This window comes from Panthera leo, chromosome D4 (genome assembly GCF_018350215.1).
Source record: "Panthera leo isolate Ple1 chromosome D4, P.leo_Ple1_pat1.1, whole genome shotgun sequence".
NCBI classification, from domain to species: Eukaryota; Metazoa; Chordata; class Mammalia; order Carnivora; family Felidae; genus Panthera; species Panthera leo.
Genome location: NC_056691.1, coordinates 71,839,323 through 71,863,461, shown reverse-complemented (window position 1 = coordinate 71,863,461; position 24,139 = coordinate 71,839,323). Strand labels below are relative to the sequence as shown.

The following is a 24,139-nucleotide window of genomic DNA, read 5'->3' as shown; positions in this document are numbered from 1 at the left end:
ACTTTTTGTTTATTGATATTTTTTTAAAGATAGAGACATATTTACTGGTTGTCACAAGTTTAATAATTTGTAGACATAGAAAATAAAATTAAGACAGCCATATTGTACTGCTAAGTGAAAAAAAAGCACATTGCTAAGTGGCATACTGTATAAATGATGTGGTCTCATTTTTGTCCAACACACGCACACACATACACACACACACAACACACAAATTTTAGCCTAACCTACTAAGAGAATTTTGTGGAAAATACGCCAAAGTATAACTGATATTGCTAGGGACCTTGACTGTCTCAGTTATGTGTCTCTGTGTTATTTGATATTTTATAATGAGCAGGTATTGCTTTTAAATAAAAATATAAATTGAAAAGAATAGAGAATTTTAATATTCTGAACACTGATAGTTAAATCTGATAAACATATTAAAAGATTTTATAATCTTTCTTACATAGAATATAGTTAGAAAGAAGTTTTGCAGAGATGCTTTGTTGCTTCGAATCCCTTCATGTTTATATCAAGATGGAAATTATTATGCAGGAGTTATTGATAATAAGTATAGGAGGCCATGGATGAGAGGTATGTTTTATTTTTATTTCTCAAAAATCTATTTTAAAAATGATTTTACAGTTTAGCACAGTAAATTATTAGGAAAATACAGTGCTTTCCTTATGAAATAAAAATGCATTGCATTTATTCATATCAGAACTCCAAGAAGGTTACAGATTAACATTTTTATGACAATTTAGGTGACAAAGTAGGAAATTGGGAAGCTTATACTAGATATGAATAGAACAAATAAAAAATATGTAGGTGATGAAATCTTAAAATATCCTAGCCTTGTAAACCCTTATTGTATTATATAATAAGGTCTTGCTTAACTGTAGGAGGGCTACTTTAAAATGTAATGATACACTGAATATAAAACTATTTTTTTAAATTTAATTTACATTCAAGTTAGTTAGCTTATAGTACAACAGTGATTTGGGGATAGATTCCTTAATGCCCCTTACCCATTTAGCCCATCCCCCCTCCCAGAACCCCTCCAGTAACCCTCTGTTTGTTCTCCATATATAAGAGTCTCTTATGTATAAAACTACTTTTAAATGTTTATGTACAAAATGTTATTTTTTGCTCTTATCATGTCATGGATTTAAGAAAGAGGAAGCCTTCCATAGAGGAGTCAAGTCAGTTAACAACATTTATTCAGCATGTATTATGGACCAGGCACTGTTTTTGGGTGCTAAGGACAGTGCCTAATAAGACAAAAATAGTTCCTTCCCTTAGTGGGTTTTCAGACTGGTAAGAAGGATGCAGCAATAAAACAATTAAATATATACACTAATGTCTGGTATTAATAAATGTGTAGAGAAGACACAATAGTGTAATGTGATATGAAATTTGGTAGGGAGCACTATTTCCTAGGTTAGTTAGGGAAGGGGGCAAACATTTGAGTGGAGTTCTGAATGATGAGAGGGCAACAACCATAAAAAGATATGGGAGAGAAGGCTTTCAAGCAAATGCAAAGTTCCTGACTCAGGAATAAACTTGATGTGTGTAATAACCAGAAAATTAGGCCATTGTGACAAGTTAATGCAAAGGGATATCTGAGAAGTAGGCAGCTTTTGAAAGATGTAAGATGTTGTAGGCTATAATATGGAGTTTATTTGTTTATATTATGGCTAATGTGGTAAATCATTTCCAGTTTTTAAAAAGGGAGTGACATAACCTGATTTATGCTTTAGAAAGATCATTCTGGTTGTTTGGAGTATGGAAAGGCAAGAATAGAGATGGTAGAATCAATCAGAAAGCTGTCATATTGGTTCAGAATCTAGACTGCTTAGTAAATCTACCCTCTGTATAAAAGATGATAGTGGCTTGAACTAGGCTTATAGTAATGGAGGTGTGAGAAGTGTTTGAATTGAGACTATTTTAGAGGTCTAGCCAACGGTGAGAGGATTAAAGAAAAAATAGAACAATAAAGAGTTTCCTCTAGGTTTTTGACCTGAGCAAGTGGGTGGATGGTAGTGCTGTTTCCTAAGATAAGGAAAGGCTCGTGGGGAAGCCAAAATGTGGCTGGAGTTAATAGCTCTGCTTTGGCTGGGTCAAAATGCCTATTTAGGCATCTCAATGAAGGCATCAAGAAGGCAATTGGTTATATTAATCTTGAGCACAGCTAGAGTTTCAGGTTGGAGTTATCATATATAGATTATACATAAATTTATGGAACTGGATGAAGTCACTGAAAGCATGAGTATATATAGAGCAGAGAGCCTAGGACAGAGCCTCAGAACATTCCAACAGTTAAAAGGCAAAACTAGATTAGATGACAAGTGAGATAGAAAAACCAGATATTGTGGAATTCTAAAAAAAAAAAAAAAAGAAAAAAAAGTGTTTCAAGCAAGATTAAGTGGTCAAAAGTACTGGTTCCTGTTAAAGTATCAAGTAAGATGAAGATAGTGACCATTAGTTTGACTAAATGTAGGTCATCGATGACCTTGGTAAGAGTAGTTTAACTGGAACATTTGGTATGGAGGCCTGATTGGAATATGCTGAGCAAGAATGAGAAGTGAGATGTGAGGTGGTGAATATAGGCAAATCTTTTGAGGAATTTTGCTATGAAGTAAAATAGAAAACTGAGGCACTAGCTGAAGGAGAAGTCCAATAAAAAGAGGGTTTTTTCTTCTCTTTTTTTTTTTAGATGTGTGATTAAAAAAAATATGTGTCATAAGTAAAGAGACTATAAAATGTTTGTTTGCCAGTGGAAATGATCTTGGTAAAAAGAGAGAAACTAATGATGTAGGAAAGAAAAAGGGTAGCTTAGTAAAGGGGGATAGTATCAAGAGCACAGTTGGAGGAGTTGGTGTTATATAGAAGCCAGAATATTTCTTCCATTATGATAGATAGGAAGGCAGGGTTTGTAGGTACTTAGTCCAATGAGATGGTAGAATTGGTGGTAGAAGATGAGGTAGTTCTCTGTATCAGTTTTCTATGTGAAGTCATGGCCATAGACTGAGAATAAGTAGGGGATGAGTATCAAAAATTTGAGAAATGAAAGTGTTACATAATTGTCTTAAAGAATGAGAAAGCCAGTTTGATTAGGAACGCATACTATTATCATCTGTCAATGATGGATGCCTATTTGAAATTTATGGTCATGGGTGGCACAGTCAGTTAAGCCTCTGACTCATGACCCAGGTCATGATCTCACATTTTGTGGGTTTGAGCCCCACATCAGGCTCTGTGCTGATGGCTGGGAGCCTGCTTGGGATTTTGTCTATCCTTCTCTCTGCCCCTCCCTTGCTTGTGCGTGCTCTCAATCTCTCTCTCCCTCAAAATAAATAAATGAAAACTTTAAAAAAAAAAGAAATTTTGGTCATAATCTGAAATGAGTTCATTCAGCATGACTGGATGACATTTTTCCCAGTAATTTTTAGCTGTCCTAGTGTGTGTACACAAGGTGGAGAGTGGGGGTTTTCCCGAGTGAATACAAGGGAAAAAGAGGCAAGGGAATCAAGAGTCTTTTAAAGGGAGTAGTTATGGGACTGGCTATGGAGACTAAAGTGTGTAAGAAAGGAAGTGAGGACATGAGGGAGGATGAATATTGTAAAAATGGAATGAATCTCAATCAGATTGGAAATAAGAAAAACAGTTTTCATGAAACTGCTTCTCTAAAAGTACAAAAGGAAAAAATTAGTTTATCATTTATTCCTATTTCTTTTCCTCTTTTTAAAAATATCAATAACATTAACAGCCAAAATTTAATGGATATTATTTATTGGATATTATTATTTATTTATTCGATATTATTGGTATGTCAGGAATTGTTCTGATAAATTTATATGTTTCATCCCATTTAATCTTCACAACAACACAATGAAAAGGCAATTATTATTATTTTTAATTTGTAGATAAGGACACTAAGATACAAAGCAGTTAAGAGATTTACCCAAGATCATACAGTTAATAAGTAGCAATACATGTATTAAAATCTAGGCGGGATAATTCCAGAACCTGTACTCTATTTTTTTTCTTTTTAAGTTTATTTTTATTTATTTTGAGAGAGAGAGAGCTGGGGAGAGGCAGAGAGAGAGAGGGAGAGAGAGAATCCCAAGCAGGCTGTGCACTGCCAGCACAGAGCCCAGTGGCAGGGCTTGATCCCACAAACTTTGAGATCATGACCTGAACTGAAATCCAGAGTCAGATGCTTAACCAACTGAGCCACCCAGGTGCCTCCAGAACCTGTACTCTTGACCACTACACTTTCATATATTTTTTTTAATGACATGCAAACTCAGACATTAAGTAATTTGTCTAAAATGATAACTAGTAAGAAGTAACATTGGTGGTAGAATGCAGCTCCTTTGACTCTTAACTTCACTCAGTCGCTTCCTCTGACATTAGTATATGACATGATCCTTCTTTTAGGAAACCAAGGGTCGAATTTGAGAGACAAGCTATAGACACCTAAAATTTTAAAATATGGCTGTTGTGATTATGTACCAGAGTGAGTGCTACTGACAATATTATGGCCCTTCGAGGGGACTATATCAGAGTGAGCTGAAATGGTTAATAAGAAAAGCTTTATGAGGAATAATACAAGTTGTTGAACAGGAATATCTAGGATGGTAAGGCTGTATGAGCAAAAGAGAGATTGTAAAGATGAGGTATGTGCAGGTGGTATTGTTCTGACTATAGTTGAGGGGTTTTTTGGGGGGTGAGTTGTAATAATGAGTATTTAAATATCTGGAATCTGGTATAATTTTGGGAAAAATTACATTTGGGAACAAAGAAAGATAACACCATAATGTAAAAGATTCATATTTAGCTTCCTTGTATTAAGTGTAAAAGAAAATTCTAGAAGCTAATATTTACCATTCTGCTTTCTAGCTTCAGCTGTTTCAGTGCCGGGAGTGACAGATCTCTCAGTCTTGGATCAATGGAAAGCAAGTCTCTTTGTGGAGGATTTTCTTGAGAAGTATGTGTCCTTAACCTCAATCTCCCTTTACATCTAGGAGATAAACATTAAGTTCTCCAGACACCTGAAGAGAGAAGATCCTTTCCTTTGTACCCTAACAGATTTTATTCTTTTATCTGAAGAAAAAGCCCTAATCTGAACCACAAAGAGGGATTTATACCCTCTTTGAAAAAAATTTTTTTGTTTATTTATTTTGAGAGGGAGAGAAAGAGAGAAAGAGGGATCCCAAGCAGGCTCCTCACTGTGACAGCACAGAGCCCAATATGGGGCTTGAACTCACGAACCATGAGATCATGACTTGAGCCAAAATCAAGAGTCAGTTTCTTAACTGACTGAGCCACCCCTCCACCCTGACTTATACCTTCTTTTTATCTTCTCATTTATCACATATTAACTGTTCTCTATGCATTTGTGTTGCCAAAGACACATGAAAATAAAGCAAATATGTTATTATGCTTTTAATTAGTAAGGAAACTTCTTATAGAAAATGTCTATAGAACACTTTATATTAAAACCAGTTTTTTGGGGGCACCTGGGTGGCTTAGTTGGTTAAGTGACTGACTCTTGATTTTGGCTCAGGTCATGATCTCACAGTTCATGAGATTGAGCCCTGTGTTGGGCTCTGTGCTGACAGCATGGAGCCTGCTTGGGATTCTCTCTCTTTCTCTCTGCCCCAACCCTACTCATCCTCTCTCTCTCTCTCAAAATAAATAAATAAACTTTAAAAAATAATAAAATAAAGTAAGTCTTTTATCCTATAGTATAAATGCAGATTTAAGGCTATTTTCTAACATACTTTGTCAAAACATTACTTATTATTAGTTCAGTCATTCATCAAATATTTATTATATATCATCCTATGTGATGCAAGTCTCTGCTCTCAAAGAACACAAGAAACTAGGGAGTAGAGATTTATAAACTAATTACAATACAATATGGGAAGTATAATGACAGAGGTAGGAACACAGAACATAATATACGGAAGAACATCTAACCCAGTCTACATTATTAATATAGACATAAATTAGGGATTCCAGTGCAAAGGTAAAGAGTTTGTTGCTTTACTTTGTACAAAGAGTGCTGATCAGGGGCGCCTGGGTGGCTCACTTGGTTAAACATTTTTGTTGTTGTTGTTAAGTTAGCAAATATACAGTGTAGTCTTAGCTTCAGGAGCAGATTCCTGTGATTCATCACTTACGTACAACACCCAGTACTCATCCCAGCATCTGAGTCTTGATTTTGGCTCAGGTCACGATCTAATGATTCATGAAATGGAACTCCACATCAGGCTCATTGCTGACAGCGCAAAGCCTGCCTGGGATTCTCTTCCTCTGTCTCTGTCCCTCCCCTGCTCATGTACGTGCATGCATGTGTTTTCTCTCTCTCTCTTTCTCAAAATAAACAAATAAACTTTAAAAAAAAGAGTGCTGACCTAGGAAGGATATAGTTATTATTCATGTTTTCAGGTTTTTAATAATTTAAGTTGTCCTTAGTTGTGTTGGAAAGAAACAAATTACCTATTTAAATGTGTCCAGACTCAAAATCCTGAGAAGCCCATTTTTTTTTTTTTTTGAGAGAGAGAGAGAGAGAGAGAGAGAGCTGGGGAAAGGGGCAGAGAGAGAGACAGAGAGAATCCCAAGCAAGCTCCATGCCTAGCATAGAGCCAGACATGGGGTTTGATCCCACAACTCTGGAATCATGACCTGAGCTGAAATCAAGAGTTGGATGTTCAACTGACAGAGCCACCAGGTGCCCCCCAAATACCATTTCTATCATCTAGGAATTTAAAAGTCGGATTAGGAAGATAATATATAAACATTATTTATAATTAAAAATTATAAATTAATTATAACAAAAATTAACCTTGTAAGGATTAAATGATAATAGAAGATGACTATCATGAAGTCTATCACAAGGCCTAAGGCCAACACAAGGTATGTATTGCATGACTAAACTGAGCTGTGAGGAAGCAGGAAGTTGTAGTTAAAAGAGCTCTGCTCCATGAAATCCAAAAGATGTGGATTTCAAGTCTTGATTTGAAAAGTCAAAGTCAAGTACTACCTACTTTGACAAGTTCTTGTCTCTCTGTGACCCTCATTCTCTTTGTCATTATAATGATGCTGGAGCAGTGCTTCTCAATCTTTAATGTGCATATGAATCACCTGAGGATCTTATTAAAAATGGAGATCCTGATTCAATTGGTCTGTGTTGGGGCCTGAGATTCTGCACTTCTAATGTGCTCCTAGGTGTGCTGATGCTGCTGGCCCAAGAACCTACTTTAAGTAACAAGAAACAAGATGATCTCTAAGATCTCTTCACCCTATGAGTTAGATTGGTAGGGCTGTGCATTTATAAGCAGGAGAGATCAGCTTCACAAAGAAGTAGGAACTGAGCTTGAGCTGGACATTGAAGGAGAAAATAACTAGAGAGAAAGTATTTCAGCCAAAGGAAACAGCATATCTGAAGGCATAGATCAAGAATATACAGTACGTTCCAATAAAGGCAGTGATCTGGCTACTTTGATTCAAACAAGATTCATGTATGAGAGAAATGGGAGGCCCTGAAAGAATAGACACCCCACCATATCTGACCTTACATTCATTTTGCAGCACCAAGAAAGAGTCCATGACAAAGAAGGTGGACCTGTGGCACCACCTAGAATCACATTTACATTTCTTGGCTTCTCTGTAGCTAAACATAGCCATGTGACTAAGTTCTTCCCAATGGGATATTAAGCAAAAGAGGCGTATTCAAGCTCTGGGGAATGTCCTTAAAAGGAAGCAGCCATGTTTTTCTCCTTCACTTTTCTCCTTCCCAATGCTGGAATAGAGAGATGTAATGACTGCCTACAGCAACCAGCTTGGATTATACTGACAAGAACTAAACCTAGGAGTCAATGAGTGGAACAAAAGGATACTGCATCCCCTCTACCACCACACCACTCTCCCAGCATTTCCATGTGGTCGCTAATCCAGAAGCTCTTTGAACCCCATCTTTTTGGGTTCTTATGAAGGCTTCATTACACACACATGATTGATTAAATCGTAGATCATTGGCAACTGATTCAACCTCCAGCCCTTCTCTCCTCCCTGGAGAGCAGAGGGATGGGTCTGAAATTCTAGCCCTCTGATCACATGATTGGTTCTCTGGGCAACAGGCAGTTTTCCAAAAGTCACCTCATTAACATAACCAAATATACCTTTATCACTTTCAATACTTAAGAAATTCCAAAGGCCTTAGGAGTTCCTTGCCATAAATAGAGATGAAGACAAAATACACATTTCTTATTATAAAACACAATATGGGGCACCTGGATGGCTCAGTCGGTTAGGCCTCTGACTTCAGCTCAGGTCATGATCTCATGGCTCGTGGGTTCGAGCCCCACATCAGGCTCTGTGCTGACAGCTCAGAGCCTGGAGCCTGCTTCGGATTCTGTGTCTCCCTCTCTCTCTGCCCCTCCTCCACTTGTGCTCTGTCTCTCTCTGTCTCTCAAAAATGAATAAATGTAAAAAAAAATTAAAAAAACAAACACAATATGACAGATACAATATGGGATCTTTTGTGCTGGCTTCTTTCACATAGCAAAATGTTTTCACGGTTCATCTGTGTTGTAGCATGTATTGACACTTCATTTTTTGGGGGGCCAAATAATATTCCATTGTGTGGACATAGCACATTTTATTTATCCATTTTTAGTTGATAGACATTTAGGTTGTTTTCAGTTTAGGGCAAGTATGAGTAATGCTGCTATCAAGATCTGTGGATGAGTTTTTGTGCATACATATCATTTAATTTCTCTAATAGTGGAATTGCTAGATCACATGGTAACTCAGTGTTTAACTGTTTGAAGAATTGCCAAATTTTTCAACAACTGTACCATTTTGCATGTCTACCCACGGTGTATGAAGGTCATAATTTGTTTACATCCTTGCCAAAACTTATTGTTTGCTGTCTTTCTGATTATAGCCATCCTAATGGGTGGCTCATTGTATGTCATTGTACTTTGATTTGCATTTCCCTCATGGCTAATGATGTTTAGCATCTTTTTATGTAATTATTGGCCTTTATCTTCTTTGAGAAAATGTTTATTCTTTGCACATTTTTTAGTCAGTTTATATGTCTTTTTATAATTGAATTTTAAGGGTTTGCATATATTCTAGATACAAGTCTCTTATCAGATACATGATTTATAAATATTTTCTTCTGTGGATTGTCTTTTTGCTTTCTTGATGGTATCCTTTGAAGCGCATTTTTTTTTATTTTGTTGAAGTTCAATTTATCCATTTTTTCTTTTGTCACTTGGGCTTTTGGCATCATATCCGAGAAGGCTTTGCTTAATCCAAATCATGAGGATTTACTCCTCTTTTCTTCTAGGACTTTGCCTGGAATTTTTTTTTTTTAAGACACAAATCAGATCATGTTATAACTTACTGACCATATGCCATTGCATGTAGAGTAAAATCCAAAGTTCTTGCCAGATGTTATAATGTCCAACATGATCTTGTCCCTGCCTATGTATCTAACCTTATTCTGTTCCAGTCACCCTGTTCTTTCTGCTTTTCTTAGAATAGGCCAACCTTGTTCCCTGGAGTACCCTATGATTATTCAGGTAGCTGTGGAATTATCAGCATCTCAGCTGGCCGTTCACTAACTACCCTGTCTAAAATATACCTCTTACCAACCCTCTGGCTGTTACTTGAAGTCCTAATATTTTATTCATAACAGTTTTTCCCCACCTGACATTATGTTATTTGTTTGTTTGTTTGTTTATCATCCTACTAATAGGTAAGCTTCATGAGGGTAAGAACACTGTTTTGTTTTACCACTCCATTCTCAGTGCCTACAGTGGTGTTAGCACATTATAGACGCTCAGTAAATATTTCTTTTAGATTAAGGAATTAGTGAATTGGAGTGGATGAACTTACCCAAGTACCATGATGTGGAAAGACAGAAAACACCATCTAGACTGGAAGCCTGGGAAATACCAGTATCTACAGGTTAGGCAGAGGAGGAGACACCAGTGAGCAAAGAATAGATAATATTGGACAAGGAGGTAGGAGGAGATCCAGGAAATACTTTTTTTCATAGAACATTTATATCTAGGGAAAGAGATTTCTCTGGGTTTTCTCAAAATGGTACTACCAAGGATTATTACAAAGTGCTCACCCTATCAGTAATATTTAAAACCAAAAGGATAACTGTGATATAAGTGCTAAACTTAAAAGTGTATAAAGATTCACATAGGAATCAATGGTCTTATGAGTAATATGGACCTGGGTGAGTTGAAAAATTTTTTCTTGTACCTTGCATTATCTTAAAGAGTAAAGGAGAAATTTTAGAGAATTTTCTATATGTGATTTGAAGATATGGCATATTCATTTTTCTCCAGTTACATTGGGGAGTTATATTGATTTTGGTTCTCTCAGTCTGTGTAGGGAATCAGTGAGGCTAAAATAGTTTAGGATATCAGGGAGAAAAAGGTAGATTAGAATATATAGCTAAAAGGTGTATTAGACTGTGTAGCCAATAATATATTTATTAGAAAATTCATTAAAAAGATCTCTTATAAGGGGGCACCTGGGTGGCTCAGTTTGTTAAGTGTCCAGCTCCAGCTCAGGTCATGATCTCACGGCTTGTGAGTTCAAGCCCTGCATCAGGCTTGCTGCTGTCAGCGCAGATCCTGCTTTGGATCCTCTGTCTGCCCCCACTCCTTCCCCCCAATCATGCTTTCTCTCTCTCTCAAAACTAAATAAACATTATTTTAAAAATCTCTCATAAGTCCAAATATCCCAATGTTACAGACAGTGACAGATATACCTGGATGAATCAGCAAACAGGCAAAGGATGGGCAAAGTCAAGGGAGACAAAAAATGTGCCCAGATTAAGCAACTGCAGGAAGTTGTTAACACTCTAAGCTTGAAGCAGCAAAAGGACGGAGCAGTAATCAACCCAGTAAGAACTGCAGCTAGTTATAGGAGAGGGGCTGTCTGACAAGAGATGTAACCATTGGTAGAAGAATGCAGCCACTTTGAAACTGGCCCAGAAGAGAAGGATTTGGGAAGAATAATATCCAGACCTCTCTTCCCACCTTTGATCTCCTGCCAATGCTTCCTATTGGCTGAAGCCAACCAGAAGCCAGAGGGCAAGAGAGTTTAGTTTGGTCATGGAGATCAGCTTCCTAGTTTGAAGAACAGAATATAAAATGTTGGATAGTGATATGGAAAAGCAGACACTGAATACCCAACACAATGGCAGTTTGGCAATGCATGGCAAATCTGCATACCTTTAACCTCATCGTTTCCGTTTTTAGGAAACATTTTGAGAAAACAATTAGGCAAGTGCATAAAGATATTCCTTGCATTATAATAGCAAATGATTACAACAAATTTAAATTGCCAATAATAGGGAACTGTTTGAGTCAATTATGGTTTACCAATGCAATAAGATCCTGTTCATGCATTCAAAAATAAAGTGAGTGTACATTGATTGATATGTAAATGTACTCATTTTATTGTTTACCAGAAAAGGCAGGTTTCATATGTACATGAATCCACTTTTGTTTAATATTTTTAAATTCAAAAGTAGGGGCACCTGGGTGACTCAGTCGGTTGAGCGTCCGACTTCGGCCCAGGTCATGATCTCACAGTTTGTGAGTTCGAGCCCCACATCAGGCTCTGTGCTGACTGCTTGCTCAGAGCCTGGAGCCTGCTTCAGATTCTGTGTCTCCTTCTGTCTCTGCCCCTCCCCTGCTCACGCTTTGTCTCACTCTGTTTCTCAAAAATAAATCAGTGTAAAAAAATATAAAAAAAAAGAAAATCTTTAAAAAAATATTCAAAAGTAATTTAAAAAGTACATAATTTTTTTTAATCTCTTGAGTATTGGGGCTATGGGTAATTTTTCTCTGTGTCTGTTGGAATTTTGTAATTTTACAACAATGAACATACACTATTTGTTAAATAAAGATGCTTTAAAATAAGACATACATAAAATCAGTAATTTTATAATGTCATAGAAAAACAATCACAGGAATGGTGACCCAGATTAACTGTGAATTTGAGGAAGTTGTTCCAAGTTCAAACCCAAACTCCCAAAGTGAAGTAGAGGAAACCAGTTTATACACCCATGAGGACTACACTGAAGTCTTTACACTTGTCAGCGGTTTAGAAAAATATCCAGCACTTCAAGCACAGAATGAAGGTAAAACATTTGTTATTTCTATCATTATAAAACATATCTTAGTAACATACAGTTGTTCATTTTGGTGAATTTTTTTACTGGATTTTTAATTTTTATATTTTATTAAAGGTATCTATCTGCAAAATTATAATTCCAAGCTTTGCCACATTATGGAAATCTCTTTCATCTTCATCCCCTTTTTGTGAATTTGGTTGTTTTTGGAGTTTATGTGTGCTGGGCCTCAAAATAGCATCAGGGACTTGATCATAGTGTGTTCACATCATATTACTATAATGATATTAGCATCTGTGCAAGGATCTGATGACACAGCAACCTGGTATAACTTTAAAGTAGTAGATTATTAAATGATGGCTGTATTTTATTTTCCAAAATATACTAAAGATTTTCTGTCTCATCTAATTTATGTGAAACTATAATTCAAAGTAGAGATGGAATAGTTGCAGTATTAGATCAGGAAATTCACCTAATTTTTACAAACTTACCATAAATAATAATTAAAGTACATTTTATCCAAATTATATTCCAAATTTTCATCTTCCTAAAGGGTGTTGAATTCTTCCAACTGTATAAAAACTTGCTGAGAACTACTTTTCTTGTATGTGGAACAGCCTATTCCCTTTTAAAATAAAAAGACTTAAAGTTTAAGGTATGCTATAGCTTGAGCTACAATAACCTAACAGATAAATAATATATAATAATTTGGTTCTTTTACTACTGTTTTTATGCAAATACATAAATTGTGTATAAGATTTTTAATGTTGGCAAACAGGTGTGTGATGATATAGAGTTAAATCCCTCTTATAGTTTGAGATGAAAGAGAAAGAAATTTCATTAGAGACTAAACTTGAGAGAATGATGTATTAGGAATAATCTGAATTTGGAGTCAGAGCATTTTGATCATAGTCTGAATCTACTCTTAAAAAGTGATGCAGTTTGGGGACGGTTATTAAAATTATGGTTTTCAATTTTCTTCTATAATTTCTTTTAATTCTTCTAATTTTCTTATAAAAATGTGGGGATTCAGGGGTACCTGGGTGGCTCAGTCAACTGAGCACCTTACTCTTGATTTCAGCTCAGGTCATGATTTCAGGGTTGTGAGATAGAGCTGTGTATTTGGCTTCACGCTGAGTGTGGATCCTGCGTAAGATTCTGTCTCTCCCTCTGCCCCTCCTTACTGCTTGTGCACTCTCTTTCTCTAAAAATAAAAAAATAAAATTAAAAAAATAATAGAAATATAGGGATCAACTAATATATATATACATGTAAAGAGATGGTGTATAAAAATAACAGATACACAAACATAGCTATTATTATTAATGTGGAAAACCAGAAGCTGTTATTGGCAAACTTCATAATATCTAACATCAACTAGAGTCAGAAGCTTCTTTAACTACTATTCACTGAATGAAAATATGCTTGGGTCGGGTGCCTGGGTGCCTCGGTTAAGTGTCCGACTTTGGCTCAGGTCATGATCTCATGGTTCATGGGTTTGAGCCCAGTGTTGGGCTCTATGCTGACAGCTCAGAGCCTGGAGCTGGCTTCAGATTCTGTATCTCCCTCTCTCTCTGCCCCTCCCCTGTTTGGGCTGTCTCTCTCTCTCTCTCTCTCTTTCAAAAATAAGTAAACATTAAAAAAATTTTAAGAATAAAATATGCTTGGGTTTCCTAAATATATATCCTATATTGCCTTTGGGGTCTTATGTCATTAGACATCATTTTATAAATTTACATTTGCAATTTGATTTATTTTCTTTGCAGCTATATTGATTGCTGCCAGATTTATAGATACTTTGGTCTCAATGTTTAAATCAAAAGGAATGCATTATGCTTTGAAATTCAGTTGATACTGTAAATTCTCTGTCTTAAAAGAATGTCATTAATTACTAAATTATAAGTTGATTTCAAAACATATTTCTTTAAGACAAAAACAGTGGGTAATTTTCTTTTATTGTTTGTTGGTTTGTTGATATGTACTAATTTTGCTACAACGTTCACATGTTATTTGTCAGTAAATGTAAAAATTTTATGCATATCCTTTTAGACATCCCAGTAATATATAATCAAATGTAAATGTAGCTTTATTTTTAATTTAATGTAATATAATTTAATTTACAAATTTCTACGTTTTTATTTAAATTCTAGTTTAATATTGGTTTCAGGAGTAGAATTTGGTGATTCATCATAACAAGTGTCCTCTTTAATACCCATCACCCATTTATCTCATCCCCCATCCACCTCCCTCCATCAACCCTCAGTTTGTTCTCTATTGTTAAGAGTCTCTTATGGTTTGCTTCCCTCTCTCTCTCTTTTCTTTTTCCCTTCCCATATGTTCAGCAGTTTTGTTTCCTAAATTCCACATGTGAGTGAAATTATGTGGTAGCTGTCTCTGACTTATTTTGCTTAACATAATATCCTCTAGCACCATCCACATCATTGCAAATGGTGAAATTTCATTCTTTTTGATGGCTGAATGATATTCCATTGTATATATAAACCACATCTTCTTTGTCCATTCATCAGTTGAGGGACATTTGGGCTCTTTCCATAATTTGTTTTTGATAATGCTGCTATAAACATCAGGGTGTGTGTACCCCTTTCAATCTATTTTTGTATCCTTTAGGTAAATACCTAGTACTGCAATTGCTGAATTATAAGGTAGTTCTATTTGAGGAACCTCTATACTGTTCTCCAGAGTGGCTGCTCCCGTTTGCATTCCCACCAACAGTGTAAAAGGGTTCTCCTTTCTCTGCATCCTTGCCAGTATCTGTTGTTTTCTGTATTGTTAATTTTAACCATTTTGATAGGGTGTAAGGTGATATCTCATCATGGTTTTGATTTGTATTTCCCTGATGATAAGTGATATTGAGCATCTTTTCATGTGTCTGTTAGCCATCTGGATGTCTTCTTTGGAAAAATGTCTATTCGTGTCTTCTGCCCATTTCTTAATTGGATTATTTGTTTTTCGGGTGTTGAGTTTGATAAGTTCTCTATAGATTTTGGAGACTCATCCTTTATCAGATATGTCATTTGAAAATATCTTCTCCCATTCTGTAGGCTGGCTTTTAGTTTTGTTGTTTCCTTTGCTGTGCAGAAGATTTTTATTTTGATGAAGTCCCAATAGTTCATTTTTGCTTTTGTTTCCTTTGCCTCTGGTGGCATGTCTAAGAAGAAGTTGCTCCAACTGAGGTCAAAGAGGTTGTTGCCTGTGTTCTCCTCTAGGATTTTGATGATTTCCTGTCTCACATTTAGGTCTTTCATCCATTTTTTATTTATTTTTGTGTGTAGTGTAAGAAAGTGGCCCAGTTTCATTCTTCTGCATGTTGCTATCCAGTTTTCCCAACACCATTTTGAAGAGACTGTCTTTTTTCCATTGGATATTCTTTCCTGCTTTGTCGAAGATGAGTTGACCATATAGTTGTGGGTCTATTTCTGAGTTTTCTATTTTGTTCCATTGATCTATGTGTCTGTTTTTATGCTGATACCCTACTGTCTTGATTACTGCAGCTTTGTAATATAGCTTGAGTCTGGAACTATGATGCCTCCAGGTTTGCTTTTCTTTTTCAGAATTGCTTTGGCATTTGGGGTCTTTGATGGTTCCATACAAATTTTAGGATTGTTTGTTCTAGCACTGTGAAAAATGCTGGTGGTATTTTGATAGAGATTGCATTAAATGTGTAGATTGCTTTGGGTAGTATAGATATTTTAACAATGTTTTTTTTTCCAGTCCATGAGCATGGAATTTTTTCCCATTTCTTTGTGTCCTCTTCAGTTTCATTCATAAATGTTCTATAGTTTTCAGAGTAAAGATCACTTTATTTTTAATTTTTTAAGAAAGTTGCACATGCATTTAGTTTAGAGAGGCAAATAGTTATTCAAAGTTTATAATAAAAAGCATCAGGGGCGCCTGGGTGGCGCAGTCGGTTAAGCGTCCGACTTCAGCCAGGTCACGATCTCGCGGTCCGTGAGTTCGAGCCCCGCATCAGGCTCTGGGCTGATGGCTCGGAGCCTGGAGCCTGTTTCCGATTCTGTGTCTCCCTCTCTCTCTGCCCCTCCCCCGTTCATGCTCTGTCTCTCTCTGTCCCAAAAAAATAAAAAACGTTGAAAAAAAATTAAAAAAAAAAAAAAAAAAAAAAAAACAAAAAAGCATCAGTCTCTGGCTTCATCAACCACCCATATATTTTTTCCAGCTTTATTGAAGTATAATTAATAAATAAAAATTGTAATATATTTAAAGTGTACAATGTGGTAACTTAACATACATATACATTGTGAAAGATTCCCATTCATTGAATTAACACATCCATCACTTCACATATTCACCTTCTTCTTTTTTTTTCTTTTTTTTTTTTTTTTGGTAAGAACACACTTAGGTTCTATTCTTTCAGCAAATTTCAGTTATACACTACAGTATTATCAATGATAGTTACCATGTTATACATCAGATCCTCATACCTTATTCTGGAAGTTTGTCTGTTTTACCAGTCTCTCCCCATTTCCCTACAGCCCAGCCCCATGGCAACCACCATTCTACTCTCTGTTTTCATGAGTCCTACTTTTTTTTTTAGATTCAACATATAAGTCATACCATGCAGTATTTGTTGTTCTCTGCCTTGTTTATTTCACTTAGCAAAATGTCCTTTAATGTTCATTCATATTGCAAATAGCAGGATTTCCTTATTTTTTAAGGTTGAACAATATTTGTATGTGTGTGTGTGTGTGTGTGTGTGTGTGTGTGTGTGTATAAAACATATTTTCTTTAAAGCACATTTTCTTTATCCATTCATCTATGGACAGACACATGGTTTCCATGCCTTGGCTATCATGAATAATGCTACAGTGAGAGTGTATACAGGTATCTCTTTATGACATTGATTTTGTTGGCTGTCTGTTTCTGACTTTACATTTATATCTTTTTTTTTTTTTTGTCTTATTGTGCTGACTAGGACCTCCAGTACATTGTTCAATTCAAGTAGTGATGGTTGCCATCTTTGTCTTGTTCTTGACAGTAAAGAAGATAACTCTAATGTTTCACCATTAAGAATGATGTAAATACCATTTCAATGGTGAATCATTTACAGTGTTTACATCAGTTTCAATGGTGAAATGTTGAAAGAATTTATTGGGTTGAGGAAGCTCTTTCTGTTCTGAGTTTGCTAAGAGCTTTTGATCATGAATGAGGACTGAATTATGTTTTCTACGTCTATTAAAAAATATCTACATTCTAAATATATAGAATATCCCTTTATTAAAAACTTCCAAATCTACAATCTAAACATAAGTCATTTTACTCTTGAGATCATATTTTGTCTGTATTATATTATTTTTAAATATTAATATTGGGAACATTTCAGCACATAGTTATCTTCAAAAGCATGGCTTTTCAAAATAAGTCAGTCAGGGGCGCCTGGGTGGCTCAGTCGGTTGAGCGTCTGACTTCGGCTCAGGTTATGATCTCACAGTCTGTGAGTTCGAGCCCCGCGTTGGGCTCTGTGCTGACAGCTCGGAGCCTGGAGCCTGCTTCACATTCTGTGTCTCCCTCTCTCTCTGCCCCTTCCCTGCTCATGCTCTGTCTCTGTCTCAAAAATAAATAAACATTAAAAAAAAATTAAAAAAAACAAGTCAGTCAGAGAAAGGCAAATATCATATGATTTCATTCATATGTGGAATTTAAGATACAAAACAGATGAACATAAAGGAAGGGAAGCAAAACTAAGATAAAAACAGAGAGGGAAGCAAACCATAAGAGACTCTTAAATACAGAGAACAAACTGAGGGTTGCTGGAGGGGTGTTGGGTGGGGGGATGGGCTAAATAGGTGATGCATTAAGTAGAGCACTTGTTGGGATGAACACTGGGTGTTCTATGTAAGTGAGAAATCCCTAAATTCTACTCCTGAAATCATTATTGCCCTATATATTAACTAACTTGGATTTAAATAATAAAAAAAAGCATGGCTTTTAATGACTACAGTTTTAAATCTTATGTATGTATCATACATCTCCCAATTTGAGGACACTAATGTTTTTTTTAGTTAAAAATTTTTTTAATGTTTATTTATTTTTGGGAGACAGTGCATGAGCAGAGGAAGGGCAGAGAGAGAGGGAGATGCAGAACCTGAAGCAGGCTCCAGGTTCTGAGCTGTCAGCATACGAGTTGTGAGATCATGACCTGATCTTACTGACCTGAGCCAAAGTTGGACACTTAACCGACTGAGCCACCCAGGCACCCCACTAATGTTTTTAATTTCAAATATGTACATGAATGTATGCTTCCATTTCCAATTCTTTCCTTGGAGTGAATTTGTGGAAGTGGAATTATCTGATATATGTATTTCTTTTAGCTATTTGTCCACTAGCATGATATGAGGATACCCTGTTCACAGCAACCTTATCATCATTGGTTATATTACTACTGATATTATGTTAATATATTTTAACCAATGTGATGGACAAAAATTATGTTTTTACTTGTATTTTAAAAATTATTCATGTTTACTGGCCATTTATATATTTTTATTTTGTGAAATGATTCTCACTTTTATCTATTTTTAAAACATTTTTTTACATTTATTTATTTTTGATAGAGAGAGACAGAGCACAAGTGGGGGAGGGGCAGAGTGAGAAGGAGACACAGAATCCGAAGCAGGCTCCAGGCTCCAAGCTGTCAGCACAGAGTCTGACGTGGGGCTCGAACTCACAAACCGCAAGATCACGACCTGAGCTGAAGTTGGACACTCAACCGACTGAGCCACCCAGGCGCCCCTATCTATTTTTCTATTATATATATTAAATATGAGAATAGAAGACATATTTGTCAAAAGATATGTTTAATATATTTGAAATTAACTAGTTCCATCAATGTTTTCTTTTAAGGTTTCTTTCATTGCTTTTATACTTAGAAAATTCTTCCTTAAATTAGATAAATGTTTATTCATATTTTCTTTAAGGTTTTCCTTAAGACTTTGGTATATCTTTAAAAGTACAGATATCAGGGTGCCCGATAGTGCAGTTGGTTAAGCATCCAACTTTGGCTTAGGTCATGATCTCATGGCTTGTGGGTTCGGGCCAGTGTTGGGCTCTGTGCTGACAGCTCAGAACCTGGAGCCTGCTTTGGATTCTGTGTCTCCCTCCTCTCTCTCTGCTCCTCCCCCACTCATGCTCTCTTTCTCTCTCACTCAAAAAATGAATAAACATTAAAAATATAAATAAATAAAAGTAAGAATACAAAATATTTTTTCCAAATGTGTTTGGCAGTTGTCTCAGTATCATTTATGGAATAGTGTTTCCTTTCTCTACTGACTAGAAATGCCACTTACAAAATATGCTAAATCCTTGCCCACATTAGAATGTTTCTGGATTTTCTATTATATTCTATTGATTTATCTGTAATTGTATCATACAGTTTTAACTATTTAATATATAATTATAACATGTATTAATAGTATATATGTTTTTGTTTTTAAAATTTTTTCCCTACTCTCATGTCCTTATTCTTCCAAATTTACTTTCAGTAAATCAGTTTTCCACATTCCAAAACCGATCTCTTGACAAATTGAAATGTCATTGGGATTTTTTACTTTTTTTTTTTTTTTTTTTTTTTTTTTACCATAGTTAGTCTTACTAGCCAGGAAAATGGTTTATCGGGGCTTTTATTCAGTTTTTAATGGTCTTCATTAAAGTTTTAGTTCCCTGCATATACTTTCTGCACATTTTTGTTATGTTGCTTCTTCAATGTTTGTATACTTGTCACCATTATGAATGAATTTTTCCATTAATTTTTGAGGTTTTTATATGTTTGAAAACCATAGATTTTATTTTATTTTTTTATCAGACACCTAGTGAACTCCTTTATTTGTTTTCATTTAGTTATCTTGGGTTTCCTAGGAAGACACAAAAATCTTCTGCCAAGAATAAACGTGTCTTTCCTGTCAGTAGACCTCTATTTTGTGTTGCTTTTCATAGTTAACTAGCTAAAATTTTGTTTCTTTATAACAATTTAACACTCTTTTACAGTAGAAGAAAACAGTCTCCTCATATCCGTGTTGGTACGTAGAAGAGCTGTAAGAAAGTAAGAACTCCAGGAAATGTTGTATAACCTTAAGACTATAGGAAGTAGTATCCTTCCTAGAACAATTATTGTGTGGTTGGTTACAAAGAACATTCGTTATGGTGTGATGCTGCCCTCAAGTGGCTCTTTCAAAAAAGGGTGCTTGGAAAACAGGACTTCATTAACTGATAGGAGATGTTTCCATGCACTCACAGAAATACTAGGATGAGCCGTTGGAAGGGAAGATGGCTAGAGGGCCTGTGTTTGGAAGTGCAAGGTGGAGACAGGCTATAAACAAATGTTGTTTGTGGTTTTGCTATGAATATGACTTCGTTAATACTTACAGAATGGATGTACGAATGAACAATCTTAAATGGTCTCATATAGGCCCTATTTAGACATTGAATTGATTGGCTGGCTTTCTTTGGTATATAAAAGAACTATGCCATGAAATTGGGAACTCTTGGCCATGAAATTATTAGGAACTTAACAGGTTCAGTAAGTAATCTCTTAGGAGGCCAGTTTATAGAACAAGTTTTCTTGGCATTTCAGGGTAGCACCAGGCAAAGGGATGTTTCCTGGCTGCCTTCTTAACACCACATATTTATTAAACATATGCATACAAATGATGTAATTGGTTATGGGAGACATCACTCCATGCTATTCGTCTCTCATGCCATTCTAAAAGTACCTAACTGAAAGGCCACTACCCAGAACAAGAGACTGTTGCTCCTCCCTCAGTGGGGCTTTTGCTTTTGAAATTTGGCTTTCTGAGCAGTTTTTCATCCGAACTTACATTTTCCTTTTCCTCTTTCCACTCAGGATCTCACTGAAGAACGGGAGCAAGTTTTATGTTCTCTCCCTTGGCTCAGAAACTGTTTAAAGCACTGACACAGTTGGCTAAGGTTTTAAAGTAACTTGAACATCGTAGGGTGGGGATAGGAGAAATTTATTCCAGCAATTAACTGTTAGCTATAGTATTTCCTAATATATAAGATGTATCACACTTCTCAAGTAGATCTTGCCATATAACTTTCATTGTAAAATTGACTATAATTTTCTACTTCTATTTTACAATAGAAACAAATTTTTTTTTTTTTATCATTGCAATGATAGAATCTGAGTTGATCTCATTCGTAGGTTTTGTAGACCATCTCCATTCCCTACATCTCAGAATCTCTGGGGGTGAATTAGAGACTTTAAGAGGTAAAATGATTCGGGGAACCTGGGTGGCTCAGTTGGCTAAGCTTCCGGCTCTTCACTTCGGCTCAGGTCATGATTTCTACGATCTGTGAGATTGAACCCCTCATCGGGCTCTGCGCTGACAGTGTGGAGCCTGCTTGGGATTTCTCTCTCCCTCTCTTTCTGCCCTTCCCCCACTTGCTCTCTATCTCTCCAAGTAAATAAAAAACTAAAAAACAAACAAAAAAGAGGTAAAATGCAAAGAAAACACTAGGTTCAGAAAAAGTCAAATGCTTTTATTTCTTTACAACTTTGCTTAGGCTACCCCTGGTTGTTTTGAAGCATAAGGCCGTAAGATATTTTCCTCCTTTGATTATACTAATCTCTGTTGAAAAATAAAAAATGAAGCATTACAACTCTTTCAGGATGTTTGGTTACTACTCAGTGTACTAAGTAATGCTAAAATCTATTGAGCTTTTACCTATATGCTAATCCTATGCAGCATGCTTTATATGCACAATACAATGAAGAACTAAGGAATTTAAAGTGTGTTTGAAAATCCCAGCTATATCTAATGGCTGACTTCAGTAACTATCTAGATCCCGTTGTGTAACTTTTAGATTTTTTTCTTATTCCTTCACATTTCTTTTTTTTCCAGATTTTTCTATTGATGAAGAAATAATTTTTGTAAATAGCTTGATGTCCTATAAAAGTCAGCTACCAACTTTGCATACTCTGTTGAGTAGGCTAAAACTATATTTGATAAATGACCCCATTTTAGATTTCAAAGGACAGATCTTCACAGAAGCTAATTTCTTCAGGTACTTAATTGTCCAATGTTGATTTTATATATATATATATATGTATATATATGTGTATATATATATATATATATATATACACATATATATATATGATATTTAAAAGAATTTAAGTTTATTGATTTAATTAAGATAGACCTGTCTTTAAAATTATCAACATTAAATATAAAACTTTCTCTACCTAAGTTTACCAAAGTCAAAGAAGTTCATGTTATCTCTGTTGCAATTTGTTAACAAAAATACAACTTAAAATGATTGTTAATACTGTCTCAAAAGATTTTATGGGTAATTGTTTTTGTTTTTGTTTTAATTTACATCCAAGTTAGTTAGCATATAGTGCAACAATGATTTCAGGAGTAGATTCCTTAATGCTCCTTACCCATTTAGCCCATCCTGCCTCCCACAACCCCTCCAGTAACCCTCAGTTTGTTCTCCATATTTATGAGACTCTTCTGTTTTGTCTTCCTCCCTGCTTTTATATTATTTTTGTTTCCCTTTCCTTATGCTCATCTGTTCTGCGCCTTAAAGTCCTCATATGAGTGAAGTCATATGATATTTGTCTTTCTCTGACTGACTAATTTTGCTTGGCATAATACCCTCTAGTTCCATCCATGTAGTAGCAAATGGAAAAATTTCAGTCTTTTTGATTGCCAAGTAATACTCCATTGTATATCTATATACCACATCTTCTTTATTCATTCATCCATCGATGGACATTTGGGCTCTTTCCATACTTTGACTATTGTTGATAGTGCTGCTATAAACATTGGGGTGCATGTGCCCCTTCAAAACAGCATTCCTGTGTCCCTTGGATAAATACCTAGTAGTGTAGTTGCTGGGTCATAAGGTAGTTCTATTTTTAATTTTTTGAGGAACCTCCATACTGTTTTCCAGAGTGGCTGCACCAGTTTGCATTCCCACCAGCAATGCAAAAGAGATCCTCTCTTTCCACATCCTCGCTAACATCTGTTGTTGCCTGAGTTGTTAATGTTAGCCATTCTGACAGGTGTGAGGTGGTATCTCATTGTGGTTTTGATTTGTATTTCCCTGATGATGAGTGATGTTGAGCATTTTTTCATGTGTCAGTTGGCCATCTGGTTGTCTTCTTTGGAGAAGTATCTATTCTTGTCTTTTGCCCATTTCTTCACTGGATTATTTGTTTTTTTGGGTGTTGAGTTTGATGAGTTCTTTATAGATTTTGGATACTAACCCTTTATATGATATGTCGTTTGCAAATATCTTTTCCCATTCTGTCAGCTGCCTTTTAGTTTTGCTGATTGTTTCCTTCGCTGTGCAAAAGCTTTTTATGTATGTATGTATGTGTGTATGTAGATTTATGTTTTTTTTGAGAGAAAAAGAGTGTGAGAGGGGGAGAGGCAGAGACAGAGGGAGACACAGAACCTGAAGCAGGCTCCAGGCTCTGAGCTGTCAGCACAGAGCCCGATGTGGGGCTTGAACTCATGAACCATGAGATCATGACCTGAGCCAAAGTCAGATGCTTAATCTACTGAGCCACTCAGGCGCCCCTATTTTTTATAATTTTTATTTTTTTTAAGGTTTATTCATTTTTCAGAGATAGACAGAGCATGAGCAGGGGAGGGGCAGAGAGAGAGGGAGACACAGAATCTGAAACAGGCTCCAGGCTCTGAGCTGTCAGCACAGAGCCCGATGCAGGGCCCGAACTCATGGACGGCGAGATCATGACCTGAGCTGAAGTGAGACACTCAATCAACTGAGCTACCCAGGCACCCCAGATGTTTTTTATTTTGATGAGGTCTCAGTAGTTCTTTTGCTTTTGTTTCCCTGGCCTCTGAAGAGGTGTTGAGTAAGAAGTTGCTGCAGACAAGGTCAAAGAGGTTTTTGCCTGCTTTCTCCTTGAGGATTTTGATGGCTTCCTGTCTTACATTTACGTCTTTCATC

The 24,139-nt window shown here is 35.9% G+C and overlaps 1 protein-coding gene across 1 annotated transcript in view; it reads left to right on the top strand.

The window, feature by feature from the left end:
* SHOC1 (shortage in chiasmata 1) overlaps window positions 1-24,139 on the top strand; it is an 85,605-nt gene that overhangs the window by 5,621 nt on the left and 55,845 nt on the right. The window contains 4 exon segments of the mRNA XM_042912464.1: window positions 453-576; window positions 4,888-4,975; window positions 11,988-12,172; window positions 22,057-22,219. Of these exon segments, the coding sequence (XP_042768398.1) occupies window positions 453-576; window positions 4,888-4,975; window positions 11,988-12,172; window positions 22,057-22,219 (560 nt within the window).